This window comes from Mustela erminea, chromosome 6 (genome assembly GCF_009829155.1).
Source record: "Mustela erminea isolate mMusErm1 chromosome 6, mMusErm1.Pri, whole genome shotgun sequence".
In the NCBI taxonomy this organism is placed as follows: domain Eukaryota; kingdom Metazoa; phylum Chordata; class Mammalia; order Carnivora; family Mustelidae; genus Mustela; species Mustela erminea.
Window position 1 is genome coordinate 86,426,212 of NC_045619.1, and position 25,618 is coordinate 86,451,829.

Consider the following 25,618-nt stretch of genomic DNA (forward strand, 5'->3'; position numbering starts at 1 on the left):
CTCTTCCAAGTTAACAGCCAGGAATAATGCTGCAACTCCCTCCCTAACTCTCTCTAAGGCTGCTCTGTAATGGGGCTAGCCAACTTGGAACCAGGGAGTCTAGTCTAGAAGTCCTACAAAATCTGGTCATTTTTGACCTAGGAGACCAGCAGGCTTTCCCAGAGACTAGTCTCTACAGATCATATCTCTTCAAAATTGGCCTAGGCTGAACTGGCTTTTTGTTAACACATGTGATAAAATTAAACCATCCTAGCATTATACAGGCTTAAAAGAAAAGGCAAAACAACCCCCACTCTTTTGGTTATAAAAGTAATGAATAGCCTGCAACACTTGCCTCATATCCAAATGTGAGGGCCATAATGGTGATAAGAAAGCCAAAAAATGCTTCTAGCTTCCGTAAGCCTAAAGGGGAAAAATGCAACAGTGAGCTCACAGAAGGCAGGCTTCTCCACCAGCCAGATGAAGGGAAGCAGCTCCTTTCACTGATCCCTCCATTCCCAGTCTCCTTACCATATTTGTCCAAAAAGAGAAATACAAAGGTATCTGCAATGGTGATGAGAACTCCACCCCATAGAGGAACCCTAGGTCAGAGACAAGAAATGGAGATTAATGGGAAGAAATGGAGATTAGTGGTTGAAAACCACTTTCTTTCCAACAGCTCTCCAGATACACAACACTTGGAGAAGTAAGGACTCGTGGGAGAGGGGACAGTGGCAGGAGGTCAGGCCTTGGGTAGTTTAGGATCACAGCACCAAATGAACAAACTACATTCATTCAGACATTGTCTACTAAGTCAGACATTTAGGATGCAAAGCTAAAAAGTATGGGTCTTACCCCTCAAGGAGCTCACTGTCTAGTGGGACAAACTGATATACAAATACATAATTGTAACACACATGTCAGACACTGTATAAACAGAGGGATGCATAACCCAACATGAGAACACAAACATACAGAGCCTACAGCTGCTGGGAGAGAAGGTGGCTCCAGAAAGGTTCCACAGAAAAAATAATACTTGAATTGAATCTTGAAAACTGAAAATTAATTTGGTTTTTGTTTTTACATTTGCTTTGAAATCTAGCAAAATATTACTTTCTGGAGGAAAACCCTCTCACCTTCCTACAGACAGGAGATTGATGGCAATGGCTGAGCCAATAACTTCTTGCATATCTGAGCCAATGATAGCCAACTCCACCATCAGCCATAGGATAATTCGTGGGACCTAAATACCAAACAGCAGAAAGACATAGTTCTAATTAATCATTTTTAAGAACTTTCCCTATAGTTTGGAATTCACATTTGGCACTGACCCATCAACAGTCCTCCATAAGGCTTCAGTCTAGAGATGAAGTACCAGAACTGGGCTCCATCTGGCCTGTCACTGCACTGTACCCCCAAGCTGGAGAAAGCAAGGGTGCTTCTATGTGGTGATGCCTATGAGCCAAGGTCAGGACAGCAGCTGATCCTAATCTTTTCTCTTACCTTCCATTCAATAGAGGAATGGTTTCTGATCATTAATTTCCACTTAATTTCCTGACTAAAAACAATCCAAAAGTTTTAGGGGAAAATGAGGATGCTAATCTGGTCAAAATATTGTTCAGGAGAGAAGAGAAAATGACCACAGAAGACAATTATCCTGACCATGGCTGAAGAGATAAAATAAAAATGAAGAGGCTGGGGTCAACCTTAATGTAATGATAATATATAAGCAAATGAAAAAGGACAAATATGTAAAGGGACTCCAAGCAAACTGGTTGAAACAGAGTGGCATATAACAAAACGGGAACCTAATCTGGTCAAACGATCCAGCTGAAAGACAAATTTAGTTAATACTGGCTCACAGAGGCCAAGAGAAAACCAAAAAATAAAAACACAAAACAAAAACAAAAACAAAAACAAAAACCCAAACCCAACACAACAGCTTCAGGTATCTACTACATAAAAAATGGTCACAAAAAAACAACTGTTAATATACGTGAAGAGAAACTACAAGAAATTATAAATTACTAAGGTTTTTTCTGAGAAGCATGTAAGGGGGGATAAAGCAGATAAGGATAGCTTTTCGGAGTCAGAAAAGGAGATTATACATTTAGGACAAACCAGAGGCAGATCATTATCTTATCTAAAGATGAAGCTAGGTTAAAACTATCTTCCAGACATAGGGTCCATTCCTGCCTTAGGCAGCAATAAGAAAAGGCCCAAAATGTCTAGAAAAGAGCTGTGGAAGACAGTGTAACTTCCAGAGTCAGGGTCAATTGAAAAATAATTCTTAACAAATCCAAAGATCCTGCCACATAGAGTTTATAGTAAAAGAGAATAGGTTATTTTTCAAATTGATGACAAAGTCAAACAAAAAAGAAAATACGTGTATTAGGAATATGGGATGTATGAATGAAAGTGCTTAAAGCACTCCCACCCCTCCATGCGCTGGGCACTGCTAGATATCAGAAGGCGGAATGAATGGTAAATATTTACTCTAACTGAGTTTACCAAGGAAGTTTTCTGGCTAAAAATGAATCTCAATTTAAATTCTAAAGAAGTACAGAACCATGGGTTGACAGCAAGAGAGGCTACAGAATTTCCCCTGGAACTGATCCGCAGGGCCCCTGACCACTAAGTCCTCCACTATTTCAGTATATACCACGAGGCCAGCACATTCTGTCAGACACACACGTTTCTCTGAGATGAGTGACAAACAGGATACTACATGACTCACCTTAGGATACTGACGATGACACACTTCAGCAAGATGCAACCCCGTGACCACGCCCAGCCTGGCTGCAAGGCGCTGGAGCAGCAGCCCTACGACGGTGGCCAACAGAAGAACCCAGAGCAACTAGAGAAGAAAAAAATCCCATCATAACACTCATTATACAACTGGAGTATTTTCATTTCGTTGTTTGGCAATGTGAATGAGAAATACATTCAGGAAAGAGCCCAGCTCAAGAATCAAATGACCTGGAGATCTGTATCAGGTTCTGCACATAACCTGCTAGGTCATCTCACACCTTTCTGAGCCTTAATTTCTCCCTTGTTCAAGGCAAACTATGTGACTGGATAAAAGAAAATAAATTTAAAGCTAACTATGTGTATAAAATAAATTTTAAAAACCAGATGGCAAGGTACTTTTCACCCAAGTGTCCCTGCCAATGAAGTTGCATCTAACTGCCAAGGCTGAGGATATCCAACAGGCAGAGAAGGAGAAAGGATGTGAGGGTGGACTGCATGTGTTTAACAGGGGCAGGGAGAGGACTAGATGTTCACCTTAAATCCAGCCACTGCTCCAGACTGCAAATCAGATTCGATGTTTCCTGGATCCAAGTAGGCAATGCTCATAAGAAAGCCAGGTCCCGTGAAAGCCCAGAGTTTACGAAAGCTAAAACAAGAATACTATACAAGAGAGGAAGAGATCAACCTAATTATTACCTCCAAAATACTGATCTAATTTATGTTTTTTTTTTTTTTTCCACATATAAAGCAACAATATCAGCTTCTGCATACTGGGTGTGCCCAACTTCAACTTCATCTTACCCACTTCTTATCAATAACCTGGCCACTTCTCTGTCCAAATAAGAGCCCTTCCCTTACCTGCTCTTTCCATCCACCAGCCTCTCATTCTAAAACGTGAGTATGAGTATCAGTACCCTTGTGCCCACCCACCACTCAAAAGGGACAAAAGCTACTGTAAAACACATGAAATTCATACTTTCTAGATCAAAAAATAATCACTAGTACAATGTGGCAACTGTTCTCAAGGTCCTCATTTTCCTGAAAGTTACTGTAAACAGTTACTCTGATTACAAAAGTTGTCTTCAGAGACTGCTTGCAAAATTAGATCTGAAGCCACTGCTCTTGAGTTGTTCAGCAGACTTTCCACTCCTAAGTCTTCCCTAAATAACGTTTTCCTCCAAGGATTTGTCACTAACCTCTTCTTCAGGAATGGTGATCTTCTCATCAAAGTAGGTGGTAAAGGGCTCCTGTGAGTGCTCCTCGGACTGGGGGAGAGATGAGGTACTATAGGCAGGGTTGAGGGTACCAAGACTGGGAGAGTCCCCATGGTCTCCAGAAATATCATCTAAATTAACAGATTTGAGAAGAAATAAAAATGAACAAAATACAATAACAACTTGTCCTTAGTAACTTTTTTTTTTTTAAAGATTCTATTTATTCATTTGAGAGAGAGGGAGGGAGAGAGCATGAGCAGGGGAGAGAGGCAGAGGGGAAAGCAGACTCTCTGCTGAGCAGGGAGACCGATGTGGGGCTCCATCCCAGGACCTTGGGATCATGATCTGAGCTGAAGGCAAAGGCTTAACCATCTAAGCCACCCAGATGCCACTCCTTAGTAACTTTTAAATCAAATCTTTTTAACACCTAAATGCACAAGACCAACCTGGCTCTACTCAATTTATTTCCAATATTTTATTTTCATCTATATTTTTAATATAGAATAATTATAATTCTTTATTAGGCAATACATTCACATGGATGGAAATTCAGGAAACTAAAAAAAGCTTATGGTAAAAAATGCTCCCTCTCACCCCTCCTCCCAAGTCACTTTGCTCTGGGTCAGTTTTAACACTCATCTCACAATGGTTTTCCTACTTTCACACTTCTGCATTCCTGGTTGGCAACTTTTAGTATCATCTCATTTTCTTCTAAATACACTGATGCCTAGGGCTCAAAATATAACATTCCCTGTCTAGCCACCCTCGTAACCTAAAATCCTAACTTTCAGAAGAACAGAACTCGGTCTATCTAGTTACTACCCTACTCAGCCTCCACCCCCATCCATTATTTGGTAGGACTGAGCCAAAGAATGGTCCTCGGACTTTACACCTCTGTCAGGCTTCTCAAAAAATGTGGAAGTTGAAAAATCCTGCCACAGTTAGGTTAAAATCTGAAGCTGCAGGGAAACCACCAAACAGGAACCCTTTGCCTCCTGACTAAGGCCTGCCATGAAGAGCTTCAGGTCATGGGGTGTGGGCACCCTCGTGACAGGAGGGCTCATCTTAGACTGCTTATCAGCATTTCCAGGTCCTGCATTTTGCCGGTAATCTTAAATGCTGGTAAGGGAAGGGTCTGGGAGAAAAGGGCTAATCTGCCAGAAGGATACAAAGCCGAGTTTGGTAGCCATCAAATGGCAATTTCAAACCAAAGAGCTCTAATGTCAGGGTTTCCAAGAAATCCTTGTAACATCCAACTAGAAAAACAAAAGCTTCTTTCTATAGGGAGCTGACCCACTTCTGTGAAGTGGCCCTGAATTATGAGGAAATTTAAAGAAAAGGAATAAAAATTCTAAAGGGGAAATTTAGATTAGAAAGAATTAGAAAACTCCCTCTAATGGATTACACAGTTAAATGCGTTTGCTTGGTATTTTACTGTTCCTCAATGTAAATATCCCAGTGCTGTGAAGAGCCAAAGCATTCTAAAGGTTTTTAATGCCAGGCCTGTGAACACTTGCCCTTGGAAGCATGACTGCTACAGAAACCAAACTTGCAGCTAATCTTGGTTCATCTCAGAATTGGAAATAAGATATGAGACAGATCTTCATGGTTATCATTTACAGCTTAAGTTACTGGATGGTGACTGGATTGGACCTGATTGGAGCAGGCCTCTATGATGATACTGTTAGCTAGGGAAGAGTTCAGGACAATTTTTGTTGTGATAGATGATAAGAAGGAAAATATGGTCAATTTCTATTACTGATTTAAACCAAATTCCAAGTAAAAATCAGACAATAACACAGCTATAAATTACCATCTGGCATCTTCTGTTCAGGACCCAACACCATGGTAGATGCCTGAGTGTCCGAACTCTTAGAATAGGATTCTAGAAAGGAGAAAAGGGAGACAGGAATGAGCAAGAACAAAATAGTAAGTTCAGAACCAACATTTTGTTACTCTGTATAACTGACCCCATACTAGATGAAAAGAGTAATTCTTCTTCTAAATTAGAGAATCTTGAAAATAATTACAGCTTTCAGAGCATTATTAAGAAATAGTTAATAAAAATTAAAGAGTCTTAATCACTATTTGCTAGCAAGACTTTAAAACCAAACTGAAGCAAAAGGTATTTCAGGGAAGTAGGCAAATACTTTTTTTTTTTTTTTAAAGATTTTATTTATTTGGGACGCCTGGGTGGCTCAGTTGGTTAAGCAGCTGCCTTCGGCTCAGGTCATGATCCCAGGGTCCTGGGATCGAGTCCCACATCGGGCTCCTTGCTCGGCAGAGAGCCTGCTTCTCCCTCTGCCTCTGCCTGCCATTCTGTCTGCCTGTGCTCACTCGCTCTCTCTCCCTCTGTCTCTGACAAATAAATAAAATCTTAAAAAAAAAAAAAAAAGATTTTATTTATTTATCAGAGAGAGAGAGGGGGAGAGAGCGAGCACAGGCAGACAGAATGGCAGGCAGAGGCAGAGGGAGAAGCAGGCTCCCTGCCGAGCAAGGAGCCCGATGTGGGACTCGATCCCAGGACGCTGGGATCATGACCTGAGCCGAAGGCAGCTGCTTAACCAACTGAGCCACCCAGGCGTCCCGGCAAATACTTTTTAATAAGCATCCACAAAGAGGCTGCTAAGCAAACCCCCAGTCTTTGCCTTTGCTTCTAGATTAACTCAAATATTTATTTAAAACCAGACTGATTTCTCCCAACTTTTACAAGTTTTTAAGGACAAAGATCTATGACTTTTTTTTCTTTACTCTTTTTAATCTAAGAAACAATTTAAGCTCACGATTCAATTTTCTGGAAAGGGGGGAGAAAAGCACCTCACCACCGTACTGTCGTGGAGGGCCATTATTTCCCAGCTTCATATTTCCCTGAGGAGAGAGAGACTTCCCCTATAATGTTTCTCATTCCCTAACCCTCCAACAACCGAAAGAAGAAACTAATCATTATGGCTATCCCTTCCCGGCCACTCAGGGAGAGATGAGGCATCAGGAGGACTAGACATAGTCTGCAGGATGCCATCCAGCAATTCTATCGTGGAAGGGAGTTAAGAATGAGTGGTTTTCCCAGAGGTCTCTCACCCTGTTAGGTCAAGTTTTACTGTGGGGGGTGGGGGTGGGGGGGATGGTCATAAGCCCATATGGCCACAGATCTATGGAATATTCTCCAGTCAACCCCACCAATAAGGATGATTTTTTTACATTTCAACTTACTGATTAAGGAATCTACTTCTCAGTTGATTTCAAATTTACAAGGAGAGGGGCACCTGGATGGCTCAGTGGGTTAAGCCTCTGCCTTCGGCTCAGGTCATGGTCTCAGGGTCCTGGGATCAAGTCCTGCATCGGGGTTTCTGCTCAGCAGAGAGCCTGCTTCCCCCTCTCTCTCAGAGCCTACTGAGATCCTCCCTGCCTACTTGTAATCTCTCTCTCTCTGTTAAATAAATAAAATCTTAAAAAAAAAAATTTAGAAGGAGAAAGACAAGGTAATATTTATTGTTAGCCCCAACCCCCACTTCAATCCCAGTAAGAATGATCCTACTGAAAAAGTTAAAAAGCCTCTCCTTAGTTATCTTTTACTGTAGAAAGTCTTTTCCTCTCTACTTTCTTTTCTACTTTCTTTTTTTTTTCAATAATCTACCAATATATTCTGTATCTGTTTTAAAGAATTATCAGAGTGGAAGCATTCTAGGTTTCATCCATCCTCCCAGATATAAGACATACCACCACTTGCTAAGGTGGAAAACATAATCTTTTTTCTCTAGAATCACCAATATCAAGTGTTTTGTTACAGTGGACAACTAGCCATGTCCTTCCTATCAGGTTTTAAGGCACCAGATAACTAAACACCAGCCAGTAGATGCCAGTAACACTGTCTACATTCAAACTCTCTTTAGCACCTCATCTGAATGGAAGTTATGTATCTGACCACTGAGAACAGCAGGAGACACTTGGTCCAATCACAGCTCAGCCCCTTGGCCCCATCCAGAGCCTTTATACTTTTATTTTACATATACTTCTAAGAAGCCATGTTATCAGGTTATCCTAACCCTTAATAAATTAGATATCACAAATCAGCTCTGGGACTTTGTAACTCTCATAGGAAAAGGTCTTGGGCCACTTCATATGAGGCAAAGAGCCCTTCTTTATACTTTGATCAACTCTGAGAACATTATTATTAAAAATAATGTTATTAATATTTTATCATTATTAATTATATTAAGCATAACTCAAGTTTCTTCTAATGTGGCCCTACTCACCAAGAACTGATTACATTAGATTACTTTTGTAGTGATGACTGACATCCTGTGTAAGTCACAGAAGTGTTTAGTGCATCTGAGGAAATTTCCTTCCCAAAATAAGCCTTTAAGTTATATTTAAAAAACAAACAAATAAAGGTGGTAGTTAGGGCCATCTGGATGGGTGAGTTGGTTAAGCTCTGCCTTTGGCTTGGGTCACGATCTCAGGGTCCTGGGATCAAGTTCCACATCAGGCTCCCTGCTCAGTGGGAGTCTGCTTCTCCCTCTGCCTCCCCCAACTTGTGCTCATGCTCTCACTCTCTCTCAAAAACATAAAACCTTAAAAAAAAAAAGTGATAGTTAAATAATTTTAGGCAGAAATATTTCATGATAAAATTTTAAACAATTGTTATTAGTATCCTAAGGGATTATTTATATATTAATTACATACACAGCTAATAAATACAAGAAGTCTGGTCTTCTCTCTGAAATCTCAGGAATGCATTATTCCAAGAAAGAAAAAACAATTCTAGATTCCCTCTTTCTCATCAAAACTTTTAGCCAACAAACTATAAACTCTATTGCTTCCACTGTCTACAGAATATAACTAGGGCAGGAAACAGAGTGGGTTAGTTAGACTTGGTGAGCTACACAGTATTTAATTTCCATGAAAATTTAAGACCCTACAGAAGCAGTTAGTACTGAAACAGTTTTGCTCTCCAGGACCATACCACCAGGTTGTTTTAGTCATTTAACTACATTAAAGCAAAGATCAAGATGAAATACAAGCAACCAGAATCAATCCAGCAATACTTTGATAATTATGATTAAGATAGCTTTTATATTCTAGCTCACCCTCGACCATAAAGTGTCACCTTCTTCCAAATCCAGTAAGTTTCCTCCTGTCAAACAGCAATCAACAACAGAAAAAATGGCACTCCTGGTTAAATGTAATACAAGTATTTTATCCCATTCCTTATCAAAAGTTGTTAAGAAAGGGGGTGCCTCAGTGACTCACTCGGTTAAGTGTCTGACTCTTGATTTCAGCTCAGATCACATCTCAGGGTTGTAAGACGGAACCCCACATCACCCAGAGCGAAGCCTGCTTAAGATTCTCCCTTTCCCTCTGCCCTTCCTCCCTCTCCCCCTCCAAAAAATGTTAAAAGAATGATTTACAAGTGGGGTGCCTGGCTGGCTCAGTCAATAAAGCATGTGACTCTTGATCTCAGGTTCATGAGTTCAAGTTCAAGTCCCACACTGGGTGTAGAGATTGCTTTAAAAAAAAAAAAAAAAAAGTTTTACAAGATAAAAAGGCTAGGGGTGCCTGGGTGGCTCAGTAGGTTAAGCCGCTGCCTTTGGCTCAGGTCATGATCTCGGGGTCCTGGGATCGAGCCCTGCATCAGGCTCTCTGCTCAGCAGGGAGCCTGCTTCCTCCTCTCTCTCTGCCTGCTTGTGATCTCTCTGTGCCAAATAAATAAATAAAATCTTAAAAAAAAAAAAAGATAAAAAAGGCTAATAAAATTACACTGTCTTAAAATGCCAAAAGTGCACATACCTTTTGACCCAGCAATTCTATTTCTAACAATGGATCTTAAAGAAATACTCACACAAGGAAAGTATGTGCAAGGAAATTTCCTGTAACATTGTTTGTAGTATCAAAAGACTAGAAACAACCTAGATATTAGTCGAAGACTGGTTAAATAAACTATGTACATATAAAGGATGGAACGCCATGCAGCTATTATAATAACGCAAATCTAAATGTACTGATAGGAAACAATCTCCAAGACATGTTTTCAAGTAAAAAACCCAATGTATAGAATGGTATACAATCATTTATGTTAAGAAGAAAAAAAGAGGGACCCCTGGGTGGCCCAGTGGGTTAAAGCCTCTGCCCTTAGCTCAGGTCATGATCCCAGAGTCCTGGGACTGAGCCCCACATTGGGCTCTCTCTGCTCAGCAGGGAGCCTGCTTTCCTTCCTCTCTCTCTGCCGGCCTCTCTGCCTACTTGTGATCTCTGTCTGTCAAATAAATTTAAAAAAAAAAATTTTTAATTAAAAAAAAAAAGAAGAAGAAGAAGAAGAGAAGAGAGAGAATACACACATTTACATGTATGGACTACCCCCCAGGGACATGCCAAAAACAGGTAATGCTGTCCCCAAAGAGAAGGAGAGGGGGAGCACAAATGAGGTCAGGTGAAGGGAGATCTCTCATTGAATATACACTGTATACCATTTTGCACTTAAAAAAAACTTTGTCATGTACTTGTATTATCTATTTTTTTTTAATATAAAGGTCATATGGATTCACTCAGCTTCCGAACACTTCTGAACACTTTCAGGGTGTTTAGCTGAACTCTGACAAAACTTCTGTAGTGAATTAATCAGAGATCTATACCTATCCAGCTGGCAGGCATACACTGTCTAAAACTTACCTTACTACTACTTTGCCTTAGTGCCCAAAGAGCCATGCTCTGAAATTATGAACTGGGAGTTACATGTGAATGTAACTTAATGTAATGTAAGCAAGAAAGCGTTTCCTGACTCCTTAATTTGGGTATCCCCCAAACACAAACTAGCTATAATCGATTCTGAACATCTAATTAACATGAATTCATGTGCTCTCTTACCACTCACAAGAACTCTAGAAAAACAATTTTTTTAAAAAAACAATTTAGATAGGAGCACCTGGGTGGCTCAGTTGGTTGGGCATCTGCTTTAGGCTCAGGTCATGATCCCTGGGACAGATAGGTCCTGGGACAGAGCCCCATATTGGGCTCCCTGCTCAGCTGGGAGCCTGTTTCTTCCACTCCCTCTGCCCTTCCCCAACTTGTGCTCTTTCACTCTTTCAAATAAATTAAAACAAACAAACAAACAAACAAACAACAACAAAAAAAAAACCACTGAGATAGCCCAAATCTGTTTTAAAAATTGCCCCTAAGAAAGTCTGAAATACTGAAATACCGAATACTAAAAAACATGTAACTTAAATTGTTTTCCCCCTATAGTTAAAAAATTTTTTTTGAATTTGAAATACTTCTTGTAAAATTCTCCTATGGAAAACAAAGTCCTCAAAATTATTTCACTGATTTCAGAGCTGTGTCCAACATTGCAAAGGTCTCCCTAAAATTAATTATAAGGTTTAAAGAGGAATGTCTTTGAACAGTCCTCTAATTCATCCCCTCTTTTTACCTCCCCTTCCCTATATGAATAAAATCAAAGACCGCATTAAAGTAGGAAAAGAACTCTCATAGAGGGAACCAGAAGTGTCTGCATGGTAGCAACTAGTTAAATAAATGTGAACAGGAATTTTTAAGTTGACTGGCAAAACTCACAGCAAGGTAGTCAGGAATCACTCTTGCAAAAGAGGGAAGGACCAAACACTTCCACCCCAATTTAGACCAGTGGGCACTGCCCCAAAACCTCCACGAAAGCACATGTAGGGAGCTAAGTCCTTAAACACTGAACAAAAATTGTTCTCTGGGGGAAAAATAGAGATTATAATAAATAAAATAAAATAAAAGTTGACTGGCAAAGCCACCTCTTCTCTCTCTTGATGCTTCTCTTAGACAATTTTTCAGTGCCAGCAACATGCTGGTGACACAGTCAAAACTGCCAGATGCAAGAGATCTAGGCTTTAGAAAGTGATACCTGAGTTGTTTATTTGAGAGTAACAAGGAGTTGTCATAAAATGAAAAATTCCATTTGTCTTTAAGAAAATGTAAAAATTTCCGGATCCTTCTAAAATCCTTTTCCCTAAAAGTCTCCTTTATGGCTAAAGTACTTGATATTTCTATTAAACCACTATTATTAATCTAACACCTATGTCATATAAGACGTTCTTCATGAAAGTAAGCCCCTGTCCTGGATGACTGGGAGTCAACAAAACTGAAAAATTCAAGCGGTTTGAAGAGAGCTAATTGTTTCCTGAATGCTATGTGTTTTTTTGTTTTTTAATTTTATTTATCCATTTGAGAGAGAGAGAGTGAGAGTGAGCGTGAGAGGGGAGAAGGTCAGAGGGAGAAGCAGACTCCCCTGATGCAGGACTCGATCCTGGGACTGTGGGATCATGACCTGCACCAAAGGCAGTTGCTTAACCAACTGAGCCACCCAGGCACCCTAAACCCTATGTATTTTAATAAGGAAGATTACTAGCCACTTTTTTAAAAAAAATAGGAGATTATTGCTTTCTTTGTTTTTCATTCTATGTCAACAAATAAGTTCCATTTTCTGAGTCATTCCATTGAGGATATCCACCTCATTAGTTCCAAAACTCAATTTGCCCTCACTGGGAATGAGGGGGAAACAAACAGCTGAGAACAGCCATGTAACCAATTACCAGTTATGGAACTGAAACAGTAATCAAAACTCCCAACAAACAAAAGTCTAAGACCAGATGGCTTCACAGATGTATTCTACCAAACATTTAAAGAACAGTTAATACCGGGCGCCTGGGTGGCTCAGTGGGTTAAGCCGCTGCCTTCGGCTCAGGTCATGATCTCAGGGTCCTGGGATTGAGGCCCGCATCAGGCTCTCTGCTCAGCAGGGAGCCTGCTTCCCTCTCTCTCTCTCTGCCTGCCTCTCCATCTACTTGTGATTTCTCTCTGTCAAATAAATAAATAAAATCTTTAAAAAAAAAAAAAAGAACAGTTAATACCTATTCTTCTCAAACTATTCCAAAAAATAGAAGAGAAAGGAAAACTTCTAATTTCATTCTGCAAGGTCAGCATAACCCTATGATACCAAAGACACTACAAAACAAAACACTTCAGGGGCACCTGGGCTCAGTCAGTTAAGCATCCAATTCTTGATTTTGGCTCAGGTCAAGATCTCAGGGTCATGAGATCAAGCACCCCCTGCCCCGCACCCCCACCCCACACCCCCGCCCCCAGCTGTGCTCAGCAGGCAGTCTGCTTGAAATTCTCATGGTCTCCCTCTCCTCTACCCCTACCCCACAACCAAGTAAATAAATCTTAAATAAAAACAACACAAAAGGGGGCACCTGGGTGGCTCAGTGGGTTAAGCCGCTGCCTTCGGCTCAGGTCATGATCTCGGGTCCCGGGATCGAGTCCCGCATCGGGCTCTCTGCTCAGCAGGGAGCCTGCTTCCTCCTCTCTCTCTCTCTGCCTGCCTCTCTGCCTACTTGTGATCTCTCTCTGTCAAATAAATAAATAAAATCTTAAAAAAAAAAAAAAAAAAAAACACAAAAAACTACAGGCCAACATCCCTGATGGATATAGATGCAAAAACCCTCAACAAAATATCAGCAAACCAAATTCAACAATACATTAATAGGATTATTCATCATGATCAAGTGGGATTTATTTCAGGGATATAAAGGTAGTTTGGTATCTGCCAATTGGATATCTGAAAATAGTTGTACCTTATTAACAAAAAGAAGGATAAAAACATACAATCATCTCAATAGATGCAGAAAAAGCACTTGACAAAATATGACATCTGTTCATCATCAAAACTCAACGAAGTGTGTATAGAACATACCTCAGAATATAATAAAGGCCACTTATGACAAATCCACAGCTAATATCATACTCAATAGTGAAAAGCTGAAAGCCTTTCCTCTAAGATCAGGAACAAGACAAGGATGTCCACTATCACCACTTTTATTCAACACAGTACTGGAAGTCCTAGCTCCAACAATCAGGCAAGAAATAAAGGCATTCAAATTGGTAAATCAGTAAACCTGGCACTATCTGCAGATGACAGGATATTACATACATAAAATCCTAAAGACCCCAGCAAAAAACTATCACAGGGGCACCTGGGTGGCTCAGTGGGTTAAGCCTCTGCCTTCAGCTCAGGTCATGATCTCAAGAGTCCTGGGATCAAGCCCCACATCTGGCTCTCTGCTCAGCAGGGAGTCTGCTTCCCTCTCTCCCTCTGTCTCCCTCCCTGCCTACTTAGGATCTCTCTCTCTCTGTGTCAAATTAAAAAAAAAAACCAAAAAACAAAAACCCTATTACAAGTAAGAAATGAATTCAGTAGAGTCAAAGGATACAACATTAATACACAGAAATCTCTTGTGTTTCTATACACTAATAATGAAGTAACAAAAGAGGAAATTAAGAAAACAATCCCACTTAAAATTGCACCAAAAAGAATAAAATACCTAGGGATAAATTTAAGCAAAGAGGTTTAAGACCTGTACTCTGAAAACTACAACACACTGATAAACTGAAGATGACACAAAGTGGAAAGATTCACCAATGTTCATGGATTGGAAGAATAAATATCATTAAAATATCCATACTACTCAAAGCAGTCTACAGATTCAATGAAATCCCTAACTGAACCCTTTGAATCTATGTTTTTGTATCCTTTGGATAAATACCTAGTAGTGCAATTGCTGGATCGTAAGGCAGTTCTATTTTTTTTTTTAAGATTTTATTTATTTATTTGACAGAGAGAGATCACAAGTAGGCAGAGAGGCAGGCAGAGAGAGAGAGAGAGGAGGAAGCAGGCTCCCCGCTGAGCAGAGAGCCCGATGCGGGACTCGATCCCAGGACCCTGAGATCATGACCTGAGCTGAAGGCAGCGGCTTAACCCACTGAGCCACCCAGGCACCCAAGGCAGTTCTATTTTTAACTTTTTGAGAAAACTCCATAGTGTTTTCCAGAGAGGCCACGCCAGTTTGCATTCCCACCAACACTGTAAGGGGGTTCCTCTTTCTCTACATCCTCACCAATACCTGCTTCCTGCATTAATTTTAGCCATTCTGACTGCTGTGAGGTGATATCTCCTTGTAGTTTCGATTTGCATTTCCCTGATGATGGTATTGGCACAAAAACAGACACAGTTCAGTGGAACAGAACAGAAAATCCAGGGGTGCCTGGGTGGCTCAGTGGGTTAAGCCTCTGCCTTTGGCTCAGGTCATGATCCCAGGGTGCTGGCATCAAGCCTGGCATCGGGCTCTCTGCTCAGCTGGAAGCCTGCTTCCTCCTCTCTCTCTGCCTGCTGCTCTGCCTACTTGTGATCTCTCTCTGTCAAATAAATAAATAAAATCTTTAGTATATGTGCTGCCGAAGTGAGCACAATAAATAAAATCTTTAAAAAAAAAAAAAAGCACAGAAAATCCAGAAATGAACCCACAACTATATGATCAATTCATCTTCAACAAAGCAGGAAAGAACATCCAATGGAAAAAAGACCATCTCTTCAACAAATAGCACTGGGAAAACTGGACAGTCAACATGCAAAAGAATGAAACTAGACCATTTTACACTATACACAAAAATAAACTCAAAATGATTTAAAGACCTAAATGTGAGATCTGAAACCATAAACCTCCTAAAAGAAAATACAGGAAGTAATCTCTTGGACAACCAGCCTTACCAACATAGTTACGGATATAACTCAGGCAAGGGAAGCAAAAGCAAAATAAACTAGAGATCTATATATAGATATATAGATATATGGATACAGATCCCCATATACATATATGTATATATATGGTTACAGGGAGATATATATAATATATCCCAAAATAAAAAGCTTTTGTGTGTATATATATATACACACACATACCAAAATAAAAAGCTTTTCTACAACAAAGGAAAATGTCAACAAAACAAAAAGGCAACCTACAGAAAGGGATATTTATAAATGATATATCTGATAAGGGGTTAATATTCGAAATACATAAAGGACTTCTAAAAACTGAAGACAAAAATAATCTGATTAAAATTGGACAGAGAACCTGAACTGACATTTTTCCCAAATAAGTACAGATGACCAACAGACACATGAAAAGATGCTCAATATCACTAAACATCAGTGAAATGCAAATCAAAGCCACAATGAAGTATCCCCTCATACCAGTGAAAATGACAAGTATCAAATATAAGAAATAAGTGTTTATGATGATGTGGAGAAAAGAGAACCCTTGTGTACTGTTGGTGGAAATATGAATTGGTATAACCACTGTAGAAAATAATATGGTGATTCCTCAAAAAATTAAAAATAGAGGAGCATCTAAATGGCTCAGTGGGTTAAGCCTCTGCCTTCAGCTCAGGTCATGATCCCGGGGTCCTGGGATTGAGCCCCTTCTCTGTTCAGCAGGGAGCCTGCTTCCCCCTCTCTCTCTGCCTGCCTCTCTGCCTACTTGTGTTCTCTCCCTCTGTCAAATAAATAAATAAAATCTTAAAAAAAAATTAAAAATAGAAATACCAAATGATCTAGTATTTCCACTACTGGGCATTTACCCAAAGAAAATGAAAACACTAATTCAAAAAGATATATGCAACCCTATGTTTACTGCAAAATTATTTACAACAGCCAAGATATGGAAGCAACCCAAGCGTGTATAGGTAGATGAAAGGATAATGAAAAGGTGATAAATACATACATACACACACACACACATACACACACACACACACACACACACACACACACACACACGACTATTACTTAGCCATAAAAAAGAATGACATCTTGCCATTTGTGACAACCCAAATGGACCTAGAGGGTATTATGTCAAGAGAAACAAGTCAGACAGGGAAAGACAAATATCATATGATTTCACTTATATGTGGAATCTAAAAAACAAAACAATGAACAAATTCTTAAATATAGACAACAAACTGATGGTTATGAGAGTGGAGGTGGGAGGGAACATGGGCAAAATAGGTGAAAGGGGATTAAGAGGGGCAAACTTCCAGTTATAAAACAAGTCATGGAGATGAAAAGTACAGCATAGGGAATATAGTCAATAATATTGTAATAACATTATATGGTGACAAATGGTAACTCCATTTACCAGTGGTAAGTATCCTATAATGTATAAAATTGTCAAATCACTGTTGTACACCTGACACTACATTGTATGTCAATTATGCTAATTAATTTCTTTTTTTTTTTTTTTAAGATTTTATTTATTTAGTTGACAGACAGAGATCACAAGTAGGCAGAGAGGCAGAGAAAGAGAGAGGAGGAAGCAGGCTCCCTGCTGAGCAGAGAGCCCAATACGGGACTCGATCCCGGGACCCCGAGATCATGACCTGAGCCGAAGGCAGCGGCTTAACCCACTGAGCCACCCAGGCGCCCCAATTATGATAATTAATTTCTTAAAAAGCCATGTGAATTTCTAAATTATTCTTGAGGATGTAAAGTTTAGAATTTTTAAAATTTAGGTGTAAGTGTATCCCATTTTTCTCTTATGAAAATGAATTTGATAAAAAATGATAAAATGAAGAAAAGATAGGCTGAGAACTGATTACACCTACTTCTGTGAAGGAACAAAGTGAAAAGTCCCTGTGTCAGTTTAAGAAAAAGGTCTCAAAATTCTAATCCTCACTACCTAAGTAGAGAAGGTCTTCATATTAGAATGTTTTCAGCCAAAAGCTACAGGAACACACCCAGTTCATAAAGTACAAACAGTACTCCTATTGCATCATGTGCTTAATACACACCAGGGTTTCTGTATGTGTATGTCTTTCTCACTCTGACACAATGGCCATTAAGATACCAGCTTAGGCTGTTCTTTGTCTTACTGACTTTGTATACCGAGTAATAATATCAAAATTGAGAGAATCTCAATCTACCAGAGACTACAATTTCAAATCAACATCAAGTCTATGGTTGTCACCTGAGCTGGACGTCTGTGAATCTATGTTTAGAGTTGAAAGAAAAACCTGACATTGAGAACATCTAACGATAAAAAAGAAGAAAAAGAAAATGTTAAGCAGCAAAGAGGGAAAGAGTCAGATATAGGGAGAAAGAGGACAGTTGATAATGAAACTGGCTGGCTGGCTGTCAAAGATGATAACAGCTGGGAGAAGTGTGGCCAGGCTTCAAGAAGTACTGATCGCTTAGACAAAAATATCACTCATCCACCAGAGACTTCAGAATTAGAAGGGCTTGATACCTACGAAACAGAACTTTACCTGACCACTGCTGAGGCTTAACTAGCTTTCATACCTCTTTGATGGCTCATACGTCAGGCTCACTGAAGTCTTCCTTCTACATAGCTTGGTCTTTGTTCCTCTCAGTTCTCATAGAGAGTTTCCTCTGATTTCCCCCTAACCAGAGGTACATAGCAGTGTGTTTCCCTTTGGGGGAACCAACCTGACCTCACGGCCTCAAACATGGATCCTAGAACACAACTCTCAGCTCTGTGAACAATTTCAAAGACCCCTTTATATTGAAGTAACACAGTCTATTAAACAAATTTATACCCACTCATGCCTCAGAAAAAATATTTTGCCTTCACATTTGCTCAATTTTTCTCTCGCAAATGTGAAGAATGATTATTATTGAACTACTCAACTCATTTATTCCAATGACACATATTGGTCCCTTGGATGTAACCTGGCCTTAACAATTTGAGTACATATTTTCCTTGACATGTCTTTTCTTAAAGCAAATAAAAATTATATGCACAGACAGACAACATTTACTACAAGATTACTACAAGATTCTCTGGCTGCACATATGCCTCCTTCTGCTCTCTGGAGCCTGTTAAATTTTTAATAATTCACTTGTAGCCTTCTCCATTCATTACCAAGGAGTTTTAACAGACACTTGATCATGAGTGACAAATGGACCAGACCTAACAAAAACCCATATAAGATGACCTACTAGCAATAAGCACAAAGAAACGACTGAGAACCCTAACTTCCCAATTTAAGTTTTCACTGGAAACTGGTCCTTACATTAAAAAATGTAAATTACTGGGGTGCCTGGGTGGCTCAGTGGGTTAAAGCCTCTGCCTTCAGCTCAGGTTATGATCTTGGGGTCCTGGGATTGAACTCCACATCCGGCTCTCTGCCCAGCAGGGAGTCTGCTTCCCCCCACCCTCTCTCTCTGCCTATCTCTCTGCCTATTTGTGATCTCTGTCTGTCAAATAAATAAATAAAATGTAAATTACTTCAGCCTTAAATTAAAAGTGGAAGAATTAGACAATAAATACATTTTTATCATTCCCAGCCAAATGTTTTATATTCCATTCTGGTATTATTATACTTTATAACACAAACAATGTTGCATTTTATCCACCATATTCCTGATGATACCTGAAGGGCTCTTCTTTGTGTCTTCATGGGCCAATAAATGTTAATTGTTCAATATATGTTTGTTAAATTATCAAAAGAATAAATGGCATCTGATGAGTGAGATGACAAGGGTCAAGGTCTTCCAAATTCTTATGTTCTGCATATTCAAATGCTCCCTACCTTCTTTTCCAAAATATTTTATTCAAACCAGAGAGACTCAGATGACAAAAATGACAACAATACTAGGGAAAAAATGCTTCCCTTTCTGCCTCAAACACTCAACTCTTTGAAGATGTCACACCCCTTCCTCTTTATCCAGGCACAAGCAAAAAGACACTGTTCTCTACTCTCAACAAGCCAACATTCGAATTTCAACCCTACAGAACTACTAAACTGTCTCATTCTAGAGCTAAGTAAGTGAACTTATAGCATCCCTACTTCACCCAAATCGGGCCAGCATACTGCAGCAGTCAGCGATGCTCTTTTTCATAAATATAGAGTTTCTCATTTTGTGATTATGCTATGTGTATAAACAGCAGCTTTCACGGAAGGAAAGAATCAGAAGACAGTACAGTCTTCCACTAGCGCCTTCCAGATAACACCAAGAAAACTTGGAACTTTAAGCTCATAGAAAGGGTATAAATCTGTCAGCAGATATATGTATTTGTGTACTTGGAGAGACGACAAGGAATAAAGAGGTCTTTGACTCCACAGCACCCACCCAAAAGATGCTATTTTTATCCATACCATTCTCTAACCACTAACCTCACTTCCTTGAGTCGAAACTGAAGTAAAGCTGCTTAGTAGTTGCTGTATAGAGTAATCCAAGAAACCACTGCTGACATCCTAACACTAAAGATTAGGTTCATACCAAGCTTCCCCATTCATTAACAAGAAATACAGCCAGGCTGCCCAGAAATTCCCCTCCCGAGTCCCACAGCCATCCCGGAAACATGAGAAACCAAGTATGCTGCAATCCAGGCCTTTCTGGTATTGGATCCAAAATAAACTGTGCCTAGCCTAAGACTGTAAATGAAATATTTTCCAGTAAAAAACTAAACAGCCAAAGAAGTTCTGAGGTTTCATTTACCCGACACAGCTATCACAGACATTCCTAACACAGCGATAGTTTCCAACCTTATTTAATGATTAAAAATAAACACCCAGTAAAAAGCCTCTAATCATATGGAATTATACTATACCTTCAGGTCAGCATTACTGCCGTGGATGGAAAACAAGGGCCTAAGGGTTCTTTCAGGATAGGCTCAGGATTCTGAGCAAAGATTAAGTAAGTAGTAATGTCAGAATTTCTTAGTTTGGAATCTTTAGGGGAAGGAAGGCACAGATAATAAAAACTCCTACATGCCAAGAACTGTTCTAAGCACCTTATGTGTATTTTTACTTTACACTCACCAACAACCCTGTAAGACTGATATTATCAATCCCCATTTTAAGTACTTGGAAACAAAAGAATCAAGAAGCTAATAAGCAACTTGCTCAAAAGGTTACATAGCCAAGAAGTGGTGCAAACTGGTGGGCCTTCGGTTTCACAGGATCAAGATAAACAGTGTCCCCCAGTTTCACCAATATTCACTAAAATTATGGCCAGCAAAAGTTTCTGCAAGCCTATCTGCCCTTGCCTCTCCTACCACAGAATTTTGCCTTTTGTCTTCCACTTTAAAGATATGCCACCCCAGGGGCGCCTGGGTGGCTCAGTGGGTTAAAGCCTCTGCCTTCGGCTCAGGTCATGATCCCAGGGTTCTGGGATCGAGCCCCGCATCGGGCTCTCTGCTCAGCGGGGAGTCTGCTTCCTCCTCTCTCTCTCTCTGCCTGCCTCTCTGCCTACTTGTGATCTCTCTCTGTCAAATAAATGAATAAAATCTTTAAAAAAAAAAAAAAGATATGCCACCCCGTTCCTTTAACTTCACAGCACTCCTCTGAAGGCAACAGACAATACGATTACGCACAGGTTTCTCAACTTCTCCCCTAATGATGCTCTTTGAAATCGTCGGATCCATGAGGTGGGTCATTGGGGATATCAAAAGTGTAAAGGAATCCAAAGACGGACTATCAAAATACAAGCGACAGGGCGCCTGGGTGGCTCAGTGGGTTAGGGCCTCTGCCTTCAGCTCAGGTCATGATCTCAGGGCCCTGGGATCGAGCTCCGCATCGAGCTCCGCATCGGGTTCTCGGCTCAGCGGGGAGCCTGCTTCCTCCTATCTCTCGGCCTGCCTCTATGCCTACTTGTGATCTGTCAAATAAATAAATAAGATCTTAAAAAAAATAATAATACAACTGATAGCTTTAAAAGTAGGGATCTAGGAAACCGACCAGTCGGAGAGCGTCCAGCCCACTTACACACCGTGTGCCACAATGGTGGAGTAGTACATGGAGCCTGGCAGGCGCACAACAGCCCTACAACCAATCTACACACGAGCACTGAGCGGCCTCCCCAAGCCCTGCACTCGAAAGCGCTCCACGGTGTCGGCTGCACGACAGTGAACTTGATTGTTGGAGAGGAGCCGCTGGAGGCCTCGGGAGCGGGCGCGGACCCAGGGCTCTGCAGATAAGGAAGCTGCCAGGACCTTGCCCCGTGCCCGTCGCCTCCTCTGCGGCCTGAAACGGGTTAGCGCACCCTGGGTCACGGGTTCCCGCGCGGCGGCAGGTCCAGCCGGGGGTTCGGCCATTTCTCTTAGGCCTCGGCGGGGAAGAGACGAGGCCCCCACAACCTCCAGCGTCCGCTTCCCGCCCCCCGCTCTCCATCTTTCTCGGAAGAATGCTGCTCCGTCTGGCCCCCCGCGCCTCAGGCCCTCCCGACCCGCACCGCCCCCCCGCTGTTCCGCAAGGCACCCCGCGCGCCCCACACTGGCCCCGGCGCCTGCTCCCTGCTCCCACCGTCCGACCGCCCTGCGCCCTCCCGACCCGCCTGGGGAAAGTGGTGCGGCCGCGTGACCCCTGACCCCGCCTGCCCCTCGCCTTACCGGCTCCTTAACCACCTGACGGGACGCCCTCACGCGGGCCGCTCCACATCCCGGGAGCTAGCGCCAAGCCGGCCAACCCCCTACACGCCCCGCGATTGGCCGACAGGACCGCAGTTGCACATTCCTATTGGCTGGATCCCTCGTATCCCCGCAGCTGCAGGCGCGCGTGGCCAGCGGACGGCGTCCCGAGGCTCCGCCCGCCCCGGGGTCAGAGTGTAGGCGGGGCCCCGGCGGCGGCGGCGGCCCCGGCTGCCCCGGCGGCCCCGGCGGGAGGTGCCTCCAGCGGGGCCATTGCCTGCGCGCGGCAGAATCGCTGAGTGTGGATTTGGAGCTTCCCACGGCGCGGGCGGTCCCGGGACACGTAAATTTCCCACCGTAGTTAGCCGCTGCCTCACATTAGATACCGGCGGTGGAGCCCCTTTTTTCTGTAGACTTTGCCCTGCGAGATACGTCACCACCATCTAAAGTTTAGCCAACCCCGCAGGACCATTTCCTGTCGTCCCCGGAGCCACATCGTAGCCTCTAATGCCTCACCAAAAGCAATCCACACCTGGGAGAACCGCGAAACACCAGCTAGGTGCCCTACTCCCATCTTGTCTATCTCGCTTCCCCCCTCACCCCCGCCCAGGCTTTATCTCTGTCAACCTAAAAGCAGTCCCACTCCAGCCCCAGCCTCAATCTCACGCGCCAGTCTTTCCCTGAAGATAATGGCCAGACTAGTAGTGCTGTAGAGGCAAGAAAAATGGTCTGACAAGCCACCCTCACTTTAAATAGTGTCCTTTAGACCATCCAGAAACATTTCGACACCTCCCTACAGCTTGCATTAAAGATAACCAAGCTTATTTAACCAAATTGTAGACCTAGAAAGGAAAAGCATCACCCCCTCCAACTTCTTTCTTCATGTAAAAACTGGTAGGAGAAAATTTTATTAGGTAGTAAAAAAGAGTCCAAGAGAGGATGATAGGAGAGTGAACTGCAAAAAGAAAAATCAAAATCAAGTACAAAGTAAAAAAAAACCTCAGGGACAAAAAAAGTGGGCCGAGCATCATCAATTATCTGATACAGGCTGGTTTCCATACAGAACTTCTCCTGGAGAGAAAAAGAAAATGCACAAATTAGTTCAGCGAATCTCTCAAAACATCTGGGTAGTTTCAGCAAGACTTGATGAAGTCCCTCCAGACTAGAACCCCTCCTTTGGGAACCTCCGCTGCAACTAGAAAGTAAAATGGCTAGAGCCATTCTTACCACCCTGCCAGCTCTGCTCAGCTGAGCAACCTCCTTGGGCTTTTGCACACTTGCTGGCTACTTACTGAGCTCACAGTGTGGAGCTTCCTCCATCTTAGGTTGCCTCTTCATTGTGCAGACTGGATTAGACTTTTCCCAGTGCCGGCTCCTGCCCCTATATATGCAGACAAGCTCGCCTCCCTGGGTTAGATAAGGGTGCTTTGGCTGCCCTGAGCAATAGCACATTGGTAAAAACACCGCGGGGAGTTTCAAGAGGCAAGCCACACCCTTCAAAGCCTGATCACATTTCATCTTTGACCTGCCATGAAAAAGGAAGCATCATATATCAGCCACTCCTGGATATTAATGAACAACTAATTGAGTCTGAAAACTTTTATTCTAAGATTTCATCTTTGATCGGTTTGGGAGGAGATGGAGGCCAACCTGTGAGTACCAGTGGATGAAAGGGGTGGGGTAAAAGGAATTGCCTTCCTTCAGGATGCCACTCCCCTTAGTGTGAAGCTAGTTGGGGCACTGGTACCAGGCCAGCATGTGTGCAAGGACTCTGCTCCCCTAAGGTGTGAGCTGAAACCAATTAACCCCAAGCCCGACAGGCTACCAGTATTTTCCGTAGGTGTGTGCAGCACTGATGCAATTATGAGGAGTCTCAGTGTGTGGGTAAAAATACCGCCCAGCCTATTCCTTGGGCTCTGAGGGACCTGCTGGCATCAGCCTGGTTAATCAGTGATCCTTAAGCCGACCACAAAGCCATGCAAACCCAGGACTGGGGTGCCTGATGGAAAAGAAAAAGAAAAAACAAAAAACCCTGAGACTGGAGAAAAAAATCCAGAGCAAGAATTTCTCAATCTGGGAGAAGGGGAACTGAAAGAATGAGGAAATGATGCCTCTGGCAAATAGTTTAGTAGGCCAGCTGGAGGCACAGGTGGAAAGGAAAGAGAAGGGGGTGGGTGAGGAGAATGAGGTGGGATACTGGGAGGAAGAAGTTGCTGCCTTCAGAAAGTTTCCTGATAGTTTTAAAGAAAATCTGCTTAATGCCATGAGAAACATATGCAATAAGATAGAAAGAAATATCTTTGAATGGAAAAGAAAGAAAAGAGTATATATTTATTAAGATTTATATAGTCAAAGTAAGCTTCTAGCAAGTGGTTCTGCTTCCTCCTCAGAACAGCCATACGGTCAGTAGAAGAATCTATGGATCTCCTGCCCTGGACCCAGATGAAGATCTCTTTGCTCCAGGATGCACACAAGCACTTAAAGTCATATCATGACAACTTGACCTGCTCTCTATCCTTGTTCTGCCTCAGACAAGTTCCCTAATATAAAGCTGCCTTAGATGGGATAGGCCACCAATTTAATCCCCTTCAAAAGAAAGTAGAAGTACATATGCAGTCATCCACGGGCTAAAACGTTGGAGGAAAAAGCCCTATTTTCATTTAGGAATTCCAAAAATAGGAATGGATTTTACAATGAGACTCTACCATAGCGCCTGTTTCCTTTACTCAGCGATTTCTGCCAATATATATGCTCTACTCATTGCGGGTCTGCAATTCCTATGCCATTAATTAAACTCTTACTACGTATCTATATCAAACACCATATTTAATGTCATGAATGTGAATTATTCTCACAATAGATTTGTAAGGCAGGAACTGTATTTTGCAGTTTAGGAACCTAAGTCTTAGGGAGGTTTCTTGCCTAAGTACATACATCTAGTTAGAACTGGGCTTTGAGCACAAATCTGTTCTTCAAGAACCACCACTCAACTACCACACCGTATTGCCTGTATTGTGTACACCTAAAACAATTCCCTTTCATGCAAATTTAGTTTGAAAATGATCTTTCATAATATCCTATTGTAAGTTCCCCGAACATTCCACATTACACATTCCCCGAACATTCCACATTCCACCCTAGGCAACTCATTCCTTTATAGATATTAATATGTATTTGCCTCATGTGTGCCCTTTATTGAAAGAGAAGACTTTTCTTTCCATGCCTACCTTCTACTCACTCTCCAAGTATTCTTTTTAATGCTTTTGTTTTCTCTGAAACAGCTGCCTAGATTTTAACCCCTCCCGCCCCTCCCCTTCTTTTTATTATTATTATTATTAATAATAATATTATCATCATCATCATCACTAATATTAAGCTTTCCTTAAAATATACCCCCCTGACTCCTCCAGGCAGCATTAGCCCTACATTTTG

General features: G+C 41.7%; 1 protein-coding gene across 6 annotated transcripts in view; it reads right to left on the reverse strand.

Moving 5' to 3' along the window:
* SLC11A2 (solute carrier family 11 member 2) overlaps positions 1-23,597 on the reverse strand; it is a 39,123-nt gene extending 15,526 nt beyond the window's left edge. For 2 of the 6 annotated variants that reach the window (XM_032348180.1, XM_032348179.1), the window contains exons 1-8: positions 21,823-22,132; positions 5,758-5,829; positions 3,927-4,075; positions 3,265-3,390; positions 2,717-2,836; positions 1,116-1,222; positions 511-581; positions 335-402 (exon numbers count right to left, since the gene is read on the reverse strand). In XM_032348180.1, coding sequence (XP_032204071.1) covers positions 335-402; positions 511-581; positions 1,116-1,222; positions 2,717-2,836; positions 3,265-3,390; positions 3,927-4,075; positions 5,758-5,829; positions 21,823-21,874 — 765 coding nt within the window. In that variant the 5' untranslated portion in view covers positions 21,875-22,132. Of the gene's footprint in view, positions 1-334; positions 403-510; positions 582-1,115; positions 1,223-2,716; positions 2,837-3,264; positions 3,391-3,926; positions 4,076-5,757; positions 5,830-21,822; positions 22,134-22,163; positions 22,371-23,478 lie in introns of those variants that run through there. The other 4 variants (XM_032348176.1, XM_032348177.1, XM_032348178.1 and 1 more) reach the window with 4 other exon arrangements.
* Between the last annotated feature and the right edge of the window lie 2,021 nt (positions 23,598-25,618).